We start from the raw sequence: 14197 nt of genomic DNA on the forward strand, positions 1-14197 counted from the left end.
ATGGCGCTACAAAACCCCGATAAACAACAAACTGCTTGCTTATCGAGTGTTTTTGCCCGTGCTCATTATTTGTTGTGAGTCACCATCTGCATCATAAATATCTTTCACATACAATACACACACACACCTGTGCACACACTAACAAACACACACACACACACTCTCTCGGCTACACCTACAGAGAACAGGAAATATTCCAGCATTGTGGTAAATAGATATTGAAAACTGAAAAAAAAAATCTTTTTCATGATTTGACTGCAGATTGTTGTTCATTGTCAACAGCGAGTTCCTGTGATCTTTTTATTTATTTAACCCCTGCCTTCAAACCAAATTTCTTTTGTGTTAATAATAAAATTGAAGTTGACTCCTGTGTAAATATAAAAGTTGAAATGGGGTTTTTCTGTGAAATAAAAGACAAAGGATTTTTGACATCACTTTAAAAGTGTTTTCATGCTGTTTTATCACAAATTATTACTGTGCTACATTGTACAAACATTGTACACATAAAGGTAAAGCTACTGTATTTGTCACACATACAGTTGTATAGTGAAATCAACCTCTGCATTTAACCCATCCTAAGTAATAGGAGCAGTGGGCAGCCACTGTGCAGTGCCTGGGGACCAAATCCAGTTCTATATCAATGCCTTTGGTCAGGGGAGCTGACAGGACAATTAACCTAACATACATGTTTTTCAAGGTGGGAGCAAACTGGAGCCAAATGATAGACTATACTATTTTCAGCAGTCACTTAAAGAAATACTCTGATCCTTTCTTTAAGCTGAAGTACCAAAACACCAGTGTAAAAATGCTCCATAAGTAAAATCTGCTTTAGTTAAATTAAAATATGTTGAGCAAAATCAAAAAAATCATAAAGAGTAAAAGAAAATGGCCCTTGTATCTAATATATAACACATTACATGCAGAAGTAGCCTTTCGATGCTAGTTCTAACTACATTATTTACAGTCAGGCCCCCTCTAAAAGGTGATGATTGGTGGGGTAGGAAAGAAGAACACACACAGCTCAGCAGTAGCAAGTCGAACAGGTTGGTGAGCACAGGTTTCAGCTTTTTATTACGTTACATTATTTGGGTAGTGTTGGGGTCAAATTCAACCGGGACATTATTGGGGTTTTAAAAGCAATACAGAAATAAAAGTTCACATAAAAGAAACTCCATATCAGATATATTGTCTATCTCAATCCCAAATAATAAAGATAGCATATGATTAATGTTTGCAATGTATCTCTGCTAGATCATGGAAGTGTCATTAATTTTTTCTGGATAAGGTTATAATTTATCTTAGAATTCCACTACAATAAAGACTTGGGTGGTATAAATCATTCTTGTCTGGGCAAAACTCAGAGAGGGAGAGAGAGAGAGAGAGAGAGAGAGAGAGAGAGAGAGAGAGAGAGGGGGGGGGGGGGGGGGGGGAGGGAGAGAGAGAGAGAGAGAGAGGGAGACAGAGGCACTGTATGTGTGCATGTTTCTGCGTGTGTGAGGCTCAAAGTGTACTGAACATAGTATGAAGGACATGTTTGGGAGACTGTATCATGTGTAGTAAATGTTAGGCCAAGGCCATGATGTTTCAGGTTGAGAAATTCTATCCTTGTATCATTTTTCTTTTAGTAAATATCTGAAATGGGTCATTTAAAGGTTAAACATTGCATTATACTGTACATTTTAAGGTTATCCAATACTTGTTATGTAAAGTCTTTCAAATAAATGTTACTTCTCTAGTATAAAGTCGAATAAAATGGAAATCTCCAAATAAAGTACTACATTCATTTTCTTGTGAGTCTGTGCACAGAAATGGGAATATTAATTGACTAGTCTAATACAGTTTCACTCTGTCAGTCTTAAAAAAAAAGTCAAGGTAATTCACTGCAAAAACCTTCACAAGCACACACGCACGCACACACACACACTGTACATCTAATACTTGCATGCTTGCAAATTCCCAAACGCACCTACACAGATTGTGCGCAGTCACTTTACATTCATATGAACTTCTGAAAATCCAAAGTGTTGACAGAGAAGCAAGGCCAGGTGGGTTCCTCTGACACCTGCTGTCCAACACATCCAGAGCATGACAAATACACTGATGCCTCAATAGACCCGCGGTACCAACCGCCTCTTCACTGTCAAATAGGAGTAAACAAGTGAATGGGCTTACAAGGAAATCAGAAGCTGGTTCAGATCTGACTCATTCAAGTGCATCTGGCTGTAAAGTGTTTCTCGTTGGGCTCTGCAGCTTTGATATTCGATACACAGACAGCAGTTTTCAGCAGCTTGTTTATAGAACTAAGACTAGAAATTAAATATAACACAGCTTTTAGCATGTGTCTTATTCTTTAATAAATCTCTTTAATCATTGGCAAACAACGAAAAATCAATTGCCCTCATTTTCAGTCTGACTTGATAAAAGGATTAAAACACAAAACATCCAATTTTATGCCTTAGATCTGGTTAAAAAAAAAATTCCAAAAATACAAACCTTTATTCATTGTGCCAATTACTCATTCAAAATCCAAAATACCACATTTAATCAGTGCAGCTGTAAGTGTACACTGAGGAGGATTAGTTTGGATTAGAACCGAGTGAAACAGGAACTCAGTGGGGACTCAGGATGTCATTATTTCTACAGGCCCAGGAAACACTCCCTCCAAGGGAAGAAACACTGCTTCTTTTTTACTTCCAGCACCAGATTCTCCAGTAATACTGCCCAGACCCCTGTCCTGACCCGCTACTTTTAATGAACTACCGAGAATTAATGTGCATCTGAATAATTAAAGTGATCTCATTTCATTTTCCCTATTAAGGAGATCCAAGCCCCTAAAATTTGACTTCATGAGATTTTCAAAAGACTTTTAGGAGCACATATCGTCCATGCTCACCCACTGCTTCCAAGCTTAATTAACCACAAAGTCTTTAACACTGTTAAATTCCAAATGTATGAAATTCATCAGGTAAAATTCATATAGCCAAACACCTCCAGTACCATATCCACTCACCAAGCACTGTATTAGGAACACCTGTGCAATCTAATACAATCCAGTCATGTGCATAGTTTCTATGTATACATCCAGATGTAAGTGGTGCACTCTTGAAATTCTGTTGTAACGCATTCTCATAAATTTACTTGAAAACCTTGAATGGCTAAAGAAGCCATCAATGCCCAAAATGTACCTTTATCTTTTAAAAATGCATCGATAAACTACAGCAAGGATTCACTGAAAAGCAGCAAATATAAAGACGAAAAAAAGCGATCAATGCTGTCATCTCCGAATTTGCAATTTAAACTCCCCCAATTAGCCTCTCCCCATCACCTTGATTTGATTAGCCTGCTGCTCTCTACCTGCTCTGTTGTGATGAGCTCTCCTCAGATATCTGCAGGCGGCTGCACTGTGATTAGATGTGCTTAGTCATTCACTAAGTGACAAGCAGCACGCACGCACACACACACGGAAAACCTCTCATGCACATGCACACTGGTAAACAGGAAAATCATATAGAACAACTATAAGTGCAGCATGAATCTATACATGCACATAATCTTCCTTTATAAACCCAGAATAAGCCTTCACTGCTGCACATAAACACACACTCAGGTTGACTCTCATCACACTGAGGGTTTAGAAGATGTAACAACCTATTGTTAAGTCTGTGTTTTGCAAGTGGATGCATTTCATTTTATGCTTTTCCCCTAAAATCCCCTGTACAAAGAACAAATATTTGGTCAAGATAAATACAAAAATCTCCTTTTTTCATAGCAGGAAATAAAGAGCACTGCAAGGTTGAAAATCTGTTCAGCTGTTTTGGTACGTGATCGAAGTAACAATGTCGATCCGCAGTATCTGTTTGGATACTGATCATAGTTCACTAGAAAGCTGTGGGCTCGGCGAGCTGTGAATTATGTTCTTGCTCGCCAATGAATATCTTTGCAATGTGAAATTGCCTAATAAATATGCGCTGGATCGCTGTGACGAGGCATGACTGGAATTTTATGGTTCGTAACGGGGCTCAAAGGCTCAAAGGCATAAACTAAGTCATCACCAGGTGACATGAGTGCAGCCTGCATACCATGTTAACAATAAACAATGCAGTTATTAAATCAATTCTTAGCTGTAACGTTAAATCACACTGAATTGTTTTTATTGCAACACACACACACACACACACACACACACACACACACACACACACACACACACACACACACACACACACACACACACACACACACACACACACACACACACACACACACACACACACACACACACACACACACACACACACACACACACACACACACACACACACACACAAATGTCCTTCATGCAATCAATCTGCAGGGGTTCTTCACAGGAGTTTGGGCCCATAAATCCTTTTGTCTGTGTAAATTGTCATTCTTATTTGCTGGTATTTTATTAAAGCCCATCAGAAAATGTTCTACTTGATATGAATTGCTGCTCTAAACGAGACCTTCAATTTTCTCTGTACATGTGTGTAAATCCAGACTGCCATGTATGCAATATAAAAAAGCCTCTTCTGAAGGTCTTCCTTGCCTTAGTAGGGCAGCTCACATAAAAATAAAAATAAAAATAGCATGTGCTTGGAAAATTGTTCAGAAATACATCAAGATACATTTTGTCTCAGAGCATTTGGAAGATGGAAACAGCAACATGAAAGGAGCAGAATGACCAGCCAATAAGAATCAGTTATGCAACATAAGACAAAAAAAATGCCCTGGATTTCAACAAGACTGCTGTGAAAAAACAAATACAGCTAAATGCCTGTTGCAGCAATTCCATTATAGTTGGAGTTTCATAGGCAGAAAATAACCTCAAACTCTGAAGGAAACACAAGAAATCCGATCTTTTTATTTTACATTAATAATATCAGTAGATTCAATTATATAACATTGTGCAGGCTTTTTGCTTCATTTTAAGATAACAAATGAGATTGTTGAACAGGAATTGATGTTTTTGGTCCATCTATCAATCCAAACCATCACTTGTAGTAAACTGAGTTAAATGTAGACCATTAGTTTTGGAGATAATGGATACATCTGCTGTCCTACATGGGGAGAAAACTCATGTTATTCATGTTATAAATCTCATGTTAATTACTTACATTTTAGTTGTGGCTCAATATCCACTTTGTGACTAAAAACTTACAGATTTGTCTAACTTTCTAAGTTACTACAATTGTTATTGTTTCTTCATTGTATTTACAAATAATAATAAATATACAGAATCTAATTGAATGTAGTTATTCTTTTCATATTTGATACATTGAGTCTAATGAATCTGTACTCAAAAAGCTGTCTGCAGAATGTTAAACATGCTTTATTGCAAGAAAGATGCTTCTTTTTGCATAATGATTGCACCTCACAAAATGAAAGTGACACTGAAATGAGTGTCATTATTCGCACGTCACGTATAGCTGCAAGGCTATTAGAAAGCAACGTCACGTATAGCTGCAAGGCCATTAGAAAGCAATTTCAACGAACAAAGGAAACGCCTGCACATTTACTCCAAGCCACAAAAGTTTAATCTGGACCATGTTTGGATCCTATTCACACTTGAGAGAGGTAAAAACAGCCAGTAGCCTCTCATAGATACACTGGCATCAAACAACGTTAGATCTCTGAGAAGAGGAGGCGATTTGAATACCCTTCTACTCCAAAGAGCACAAGGGTTTTTTTTTATATTTTCACTCTTCAGATTTTTACACCTCAAGGTCTGAATGAAGATGAACATTTTCTCTTAAGTATAAAACATGTTGGTAAGTTCATGACAGCTTTCTATTTTCATATTTGTAGATGCTGACACACAATTTGCATACTGTGTAAAATTAAAATATATATTTTACTTTAAAGTCCAGATGAAACAGCATTTCGTATCTAACGAGTATCTAACTTTTGTGTTATGACATTTTCGAGTGAAACAGGGCAGACATGTGGGACATAACGTTGGATTTGAACGTTGAAAAATGGGCGTGTCATAATGAATCTCAGCTCTGACGCTAAACATTAAAGATTGATTGATAGGTGGATGTCATGATACTATTTGTTAAAACTGATTGGTTCAAGCCTATGTAAGCACACTTAATATTTTATTTTAAAGGAAGAAAACATGATTGGCTTTTGACACAGGAATACAAAAGAAGTTGATTTTTTGGGGGGTATTTTTTGGCATATGATTGGCGATGTGATCAAAAAAGATTCAAAAGGCTTTTTTCATTTCATACAAACTACTACAATACGTTTTTGGACTTACTGTTTGTGATGTTGATTCATATACGTGACAATGGATCTGATGTAATGTTTAAATGTAAGGTAGATGTTTTAAAAAGTTTTGCCAAGTGTGCAGGCGATCACTTTTTTCACTGGCGTTAACAATTTTGGGGCAAAAATGTGGGCAGTGCTAGAAAGAAAGGGTCACGTAGAGTGTTTGAAATCATTTCAAGGCAATCTTCTCTGCTACATTGTGATATAACCTGCGCAGAAGTGGGAGTGTTGGCTTGGTGCCGGCCCTTGAAGGAAGGCCATGGGAGGAGGCAGGTGGTGCACTCTCCCACACCAATGACCACATCACTAAAATCACTGAACATGTTTGGCCTCTGGCTTTGTTCCAGATGGGGACAGTGACAACATGCCAAAAACGGAGAAAGCAGCCAGCAGGCACACATGAAAAGACTTTATCAGACAGCTGGATGACAGACAGGAACATGTTTGTTTGATTCCTCATCCTTCTAAGATGATTCAAGGGTTTTGTAGCGTTATTAACTGGCTTTAAAAAGATTAGATTTTACATTAACATTACACAGTTGTTTTATGTTGGACATGAGACCATTTAGAGAATATTTTTCTCAAGCCAGAATTTTCCAGTCAAGTGATCTCATGTTCATAAAGAAAAAATAACTTTTAATTTATTTCTTTGAAAGTAACCAATGCAGAAATAATGTTATATTGATGCCTCGCCACAGAAAAGTTTGAAAAGATCAGTGGACAGTTCAGATCATCCCATCACATGCCAACAGTGAATTATTTAAACAATTTTTCTGACAACTAACAATTACTTTCATCATCAATTAAACTGTCAACAACTTTCTTGAATAATCGATTGTTTTGTCTATAAAATGTCAGAACATGGTAAAAAATAATGTCAGTCACTGTTGCCCAAAACCTATGCGTCCTAAAATGTCCTGACCAACAGTTCACAACTCAAATATGTTTGTTTATCATAATGAACTACAGAAAGCAGAAAATATTTACATTTAAGATGCAGGAATGAGAGAATTGTTGAATCTTTTTCTTAAAAATTGACTCAAAATGATTAATTGTTTATAAAAATAGTTGGCAATTCATTTTTATGTGGACTGATAAATCATTGCAGGCCTATTAAATATAATGATGTAGTTTCTGCCTAAATTTAACCATATGGGAGATGGTAGATCAGAAAATGGTTGGTTGAGTTTAGCAATTTTTATTGAATGAGTCATTTTTAAAGGCACTTATTTATTGTTCTTTATTCTTTCTATTGATGCTCTTCTATTTTTGCTATCCACTTGCTGCAGTAATGTACATTTCCCCACTGTGGGACTAATAAAGGAAAATCTTATCCTCTGAATAACCTCTATTGTCATTTAGTTATAGAATAAGAACTTTTTGAGCAATTTAGATGCATGAAAACTTTGATAAGTACTTCCCTTCACAGTAAACTGGTGTACATATTATATTATTGAACATAAAATGTTTTCTTCTACCAAACGCAAGAAAACAAACAGCAACAAAATTAAACTCTGCCAAGAATGTCCTTCAAAGCACAAAGGTCTTTAGAGCAGATCGGCCCTGCTGCAAGGGCAGCCATCCAACAACCGCCTCACTGTGGCTTTTTAACCTCCGAGCTCTTTTTTGAGGCACGTTCCAGCAGCTCAGAGGAATATGGAAACAGGTATCTGTATAAACAGCTTGTTAAGTAAACAGTTCAACAGCTGCTATTGTCAGACTGGAGACCAGACAGTAATGAAAAAAGAAAAGGTGCCATACGCTGGAATGCACACAAGGCTGTGCAAACACACACTCATCCAAACAACGGCACAAGCACATTTGAACAGCAGCATACACAAATACTTTGCATCCCTTTTTTCCCCCCTCTACTCTTCCTTTATCACACACACACACACACACACACACACACACACACACACACACACACACACACACACACACACACACACACACACACACACACACACACACACACACACACACACACACACACACACACACACACACACACACACACACACACACACACACACACACACACACACACACACACACAGCTCCTGAGCAGATGCTGGCTGACAGGTTTGAATTTGGGCTGCTGAAAAGGTGAGTCAACACCCCCTTCTCCTGTCAACACCACTGAATCTGCTCACCTTAAAATCGCCTTCTATATGTGTTTGTGTGCGTTTGTACTTGTGTGAGTGTGTGGAATGGTGACAAAAATATTATCTAGTGGTGAAAGAAAAAAGAGCATTCAGTCAGATACACACAAAACATGTACTGTATGAATAGGTTGTATAGATACAGTATATGACACACACCCACACACAGGAGGATAGAAAGGGAAGAATAAAAAGACAAAAAGGGGGATGGGGGAAGGTTGGAGAAAGGGGAAAAGAGGGAGAGTCATATGCCATCTTTATGAATGGCCCCCCTGTAGGCAAGAAGCATCTCCTCTCATTCTAATTACTGTTTAAGCACTGACCTAGTATCAGCTCTTATATTTCCCTTTTATATCCCACCCACGCTATTCACACCCCAGCTGAAAGTTTGGGGTTCAAATTAAGAGTAAAAAAAAAGAAAAAAAGAAAAGTAACTCAAAACTCAAACTTAACATTTATTTCAAAGCTTCATACTTTGTGGGCCAAAGCTTTGTAAACGGTGAATTGGGAGCAAGATTTGCATTTTTTCTCCCCACTCGTTCTTGTTGGATGATTGATGACTCATCCGGCAAGACTAATGGGAATACAGTCCGGGGCATACATATTTCATAATAACGCAACCTTTCGTGTAATAGTGAATGTTGTGAATCAGTAGCTCAGCTTAAGACCAAATCGTTGTTTTTTAAAGCAGAAAGCGGGTATGGATGCTAGTCAATTTTTATCATTTCACATTTTTATCGTTTTTTGAGTAAGTAACATCAAATAAAGGGATGTAATGACTATGTTCTTTGTATAAACTGCTCTATTATGGTGTATAATCCTTAGCTTATGCATAATAGGAAGTGCATCATCCATATTTTCAAATATGGCCAACATTAGCTGACTGTAGACAGCAATGCCAACTGCTGATTCTAAACATTTTTCATTCTTCCAGTCAAAAGCTCTGATCAATCACACTAATGGAGATGCATTCTCATTTTTTTCCTCCTTTCTTAGTATTTCTATTCTGTTTTCTGTACTTCATTTTCATTTGGCTGCTTTGCTGTTGTTGTTCAGCTTTATGTGGATGTTCTTCTCCAGACAGCTCTCAGTGGGCCACTACAGCTTGATTGCATTGGAACGATCTGCTGGTCATCTACACACACACACACACACACACACACACAGCTAACTACCTCCACAGTGTTGTGTGTGTGTGTGTGTGTGTGTGTGTGTGTGTGTGTGTGTGTGTGTGTGTGTGTGTGTGTGTGTGTGTGTGTGTGTGTGTGTGTGTGTGTGTGTTTGTGTGTGTGTGTGTGTGTGTGTGTGTGTGTGTGTGTGTGCAGTGTGAAAAATAGTGATTTTGATTAAGGATGTCTTCCATAAGTAAGAATAACTACTGAAATATGTCTCTATTATGAACACTGACTGTAGATCTATAACCTGAATCCCACTGGATCACTGATAGATTTACTTTATAGTGTTATGTATGTTATATGTTTATATCACATACAGTTGGCAGGTGGTAATTAATGCATGTACAGCTGTCATCATATGTAATATGTCCCATATGTGTAAGGTAAAATAGCTCCAGGACTCTTTACAGTGCAGTAGCTGAGACATCTGGGTGTGGTAAGGTGTTGTAACATCCATCTGCCACTCAGTCACACTCCAACTGTACAGATAAATACTTTCTCGCTCTCTCTTTCTCGCTTTCTCTTTCCATCCCTCTCTTCCTTTCTGAACACCCATCTCCAGCCTGCACCAGCAACTCATTTATCAAAACTGACATCTTGCAATTCCTGCTGAAGCTCCAGCCTCTTCCAACAGATACAGATTTTAAAAAAGGATGATATGATACATTTTGCAATAATCTATTAATAGGTCAACAGATGCATATGTTGTGCCAGTTATTAATATATTTAAATGTCTCCTTTTAGCACCTAAAATTACAGATAATTGTAAATTATAAACCAGCTTAATTCTTCAATCCTCCTCCACCACATAAAATGATTGGTCTGTCCAGTGAATAGAACTGTAGAGAGCAAATGTCAATGAATATGTGTATGTCGGGCAAATAAATCAATAAACCAAGTTCATTAAGCTCAGGCTACATCAGTGAATAAATTAACTAAAATTACATACACAATAGTAACAAGCCTCCACTGCAGTTCATATTTAGACTATGCTTTCTTAGTTTTCACTGGATCTCTGCTGTTTTTAATGACATTGCATTTTTTTAAACTACAGGAGGTAACAACATTTATCCAAATGAACTTTTACTGCAAGTTACACTGACTACAATCTCAAAAGGTAATGCTTTTTGGGTGACACCACTAACAAAAGGATTTCAGATCATACTCTGAGCGACAGACTAAGACACAATCCAACAAAAACTAATAAGTCAAGTAGAAACTTAGAGCAACATGAGAGTGATGTAGTTTTAGTAAGAAACACAAATCCCACCAGGATGCTCTGAGGCTTTACTGTCCTTTAATATAATGCCCACAAGCAGTATTGTCTTTGCATTTCCTCAACTGCGGGCCTGCAAAAATTCATTTTGACTCTGGCAACATGCTCTGATATGTGAATGAATCAATATTGTCCTCTGTATATATAGTCTGCATGAGTTGCCATCCTCAATTGCAGAGTGTAGTGCTAGAAAGAAGTAAACAGAAGTTATTGTCTACTCTCTGTAGACATGCAATCTCTGACTGTTACAAGGAAATAACTTTCAATTTGTTCAAAATATGATTTGAACTCCATGTCCTTCACTTTCCATCTCTGTCTCTGTGTGTTTTTGCACTCATTATAAATAAGTAAATGTGGGCACTCGTTGCCTGCTGGTAGTAATACCGACACAGAGTCTTGTTTTCTTGGCCTGTCGTCTCCTCTTACTGACAGGAATATCAACGCTCTCCTCCCCTGCTGAGTCTGGACTCGCAGAGCATCAGGGCACCGAGCAAACCTGGTCTCCTTCACAGTTCATCTATCATGATAAAACACTGCGGGGGGATGATGTCTAGATTCGCTTGTCCCCGCATTCATTCTCAGGCCAGCATCATTTTAAAAAAAGAAGGAAGATTGCCTTTGGAAGTGATTTCTTGTTGTTGTCTTTTATCCAGTTCTAGATTAAATATATTTTGAAAGACTACACTGATTTCCGCACATAAAACAACCTATTTTCTTTCTCACGTTCTTAAGCCTCTTAGCGGGGGAAAGATGCTCCTACTAAAACAGGAGCGGGAACCCTCTGTGTAGCATATTTAAACGCTCATTTATCATTGTCTAATTAATTGTGATGTGAAAAGAAAGATGCCAGAGATGGGGTCCTGATGGGAGAGCCTCCTGCAGGCGTTATGTTCCTTCATAGTAGATAATGAACTGAACCTTTTGTCTACCTGAGCCCAGAGGTGGCGCTTTGCTATTGTTCATTCTTTCATAATTTGGCTCTGATTACCCTTAAATCCCACTGTGTGTCACAAAGAGATTCTGCTTCTTGTTTCTTTAACCTTTCCCTCGTAAAGATGAGCATATTTTTCTTATCTGACTAATATAGAGACACGTTAGTAGCTTTGATTTACCAAATTACTAATTTATCAAGATTCCCCAAAGATCCACTGATATTTACCAGATATAATAGTACAATTACTCCATATAAAAACAAAGGCACAGCAGAATTTTCTGTTTTGGTTTTACTTTGATTTTTAGTTACTTTACCTAAAACCATCATAAGTTATTTATGGTGCTGACTGTTGTTCTAATGCACCTCTACCTGCTTCTGATGGCTTTAAAGTAAAACCAAAAGCTTGAAGAAACTTTACTCTTCAATTTTCAATATAAACTCTTTGAATAATGGTTACTATAACACATAACTCAAATATAAGCACATGTAAACTGATAGATGAATAATTTTCTTATCAGATTTGATTATCATTCAACATCATAGTCCCCAAGAAATCAAACAGCAATTTAAGCTTAATTCATGATAAGGTGTATTTGAGAGTGGAAAATGACCTCCCAACTCTGCAGTTCCACTCAGCTTTATGGAGCTTTATGGTGAGCTCCATATCAAAACAATTACTCTCCACATCTGAACTGTTTCCTGTTACTGTTCACTCTTTCCACTCTCATCAGCATCATTTTCAGCTGCAGCAGGTAGCTGTTTGCAGTAAAAAAAAAAAAGATCTGGTAAAGCAACCGTCCACCACCTGCCCAGCACCAAACAGCTAACACACAAAGTTAGCAACCAATAGATGAGCAGAGTGGATTGTTTACAAGCTAAAAAAGCCACATATTTATCTAATAAGTTTCAGTGGAGAACAAAACAGAGCAAGAGACAGAATATTGGATTTACATTCATCCAGGTGCCAGAAACACAACTCTAAATGCATGCTAATGTGATAATATATGTCATTTTGTTTACTGCATGCTTCTGCTGCCTCTTAAAATGTATTTGGTAATGAATCATACATGTTTAAAAGCTTAAAATATAGTCTGATAACTGGCCACTGTGGTACAAGTATATTCTACATGGCACATACTGTATATACCAATTCTGATTCTCTTTCTGAGACCTAAAGCATGTCTGAGGTACACTCAGAGTGGGACGAGCAACAACTACACAGTACAATGAATGATGGTACTCCAAGAGCCATTTGCTTCCCTGTTCCTGTCTTCTAACTTAACCAATTCTGAGTCTGACTACCTAAGGAAACAATTTGTGGTGCTATGTGGTAGATTGTCTACATTGCATGGCCAGTGGAGATTCAAATCTTCTCCCTGCACCAACATCATCATCTTTAAAAGTAAAACCTCATATTTCAGAGACCTCTAACTGAACTCTGGGTAACACCGCAAGATCACAAACGTCACAAATGAAGAAACTTGCTCTTACCTTTCTGTAGACAATCATGTTGGGGGTGTCGTCCTCTGGGTCCACGCTGCTCATGGACCTCATGGACATGGACAATAGAGGTCGGGCCGGGGGCGTCTGGACATCTTCCTTCGGTTCTTCAGGCTCTTCATCAGGCTCTGTCACACTCACAGCAGATGGTGGCTGCTGCTCTTCTTCTTCCTCCTCCTGCTGCTGCTGCTGCTGCTGCTCAGGTGCCTCAGCCATCGCTACACTCTACCTCTCTGTAAACGATCCTCTCTTCTTTATCAGCGTCAGACTTTCTCTTCTTCCCTCTTAATGTGGGATGTGCTCTCACTTCAGTGTCTAGCAGCTGCTGTGAGGAGAGAGAGAGAAATAGATGAATTAGACAGCACAACTCACCGCTGAGCTCCAGTCTCCCATTTCTCTTCTTTTTTTTCCAGCAGGCAAAGGATGGATGAGATGAAGGCATCATAAATTCTACTCGTTTTTTCTGTTGTGTTTTTATTCTGGAATTCTGCTGTCACATGAGATTGAAGTAACAGGAGAATCAAAGACATCACGTCTATGTTTTTCTCTTTTTTTGTCCCTCGAGCATCTTTCTTCATTCTTATATCTTATCTTAAGGGTTATTTTATTTAAAAATAAAAATAATTTAAAGGATGCTAAAACCTACAGAAAGAGAGAATATTTTCACCTTATTTGCAATTATAGGATAGTGATGTCATGACTTTTTTGCATATTTGAATAAGATTTTAATCTTCTTTTTCAGTTATTTCAATATAAGATGAAACTGTGTGAATTTGTTTTGTTTTATTGAAGTAATCAATAAGCTATTTTGCTAAAAATATAAGACTTTTTTGTATTTCGTGGTTGATTTTAG

At 37.8% G+C, this 14197-nt stretch overlaps 1 protein-coding gene across 1 annotated transcript in view; it reads right to left on the reverse strand.

The window, feature by feature from the left end:
- rgs6 (regulator of G protein signaling 6) overlaps positions 1-13560 on the reverse strand; it is a 78318-nt gene extending 64758 nt beyond the window's left edge. Inside the window, exon 1 of the mRNA XM_062436849.1 lies at positions 13336-13560. Within this exon, the coding sequence (XP_062292833.1) occupies positions 13336-13560 (225 nt within the window). The remainder of the gene's footprint in view (positions 1-13335) is intronic.
- Positions 13561-14197: the final 637 nt, after the last annotated feature.

The sequence above is a fragment of the Scomber scombrus genome, chromosome 17 (genome assembly GCF_963691925.1).
Source record: "Scomber scombrus chromosome 17, fScoSco1.1, whole genome shotgun sequence".
Taxonomy (NCBI): Eukaryota; Metazoa; Chordata; class Actinopteri; order Scombriformes; family Scombridae; genus Scomber; species Scomber scombrus.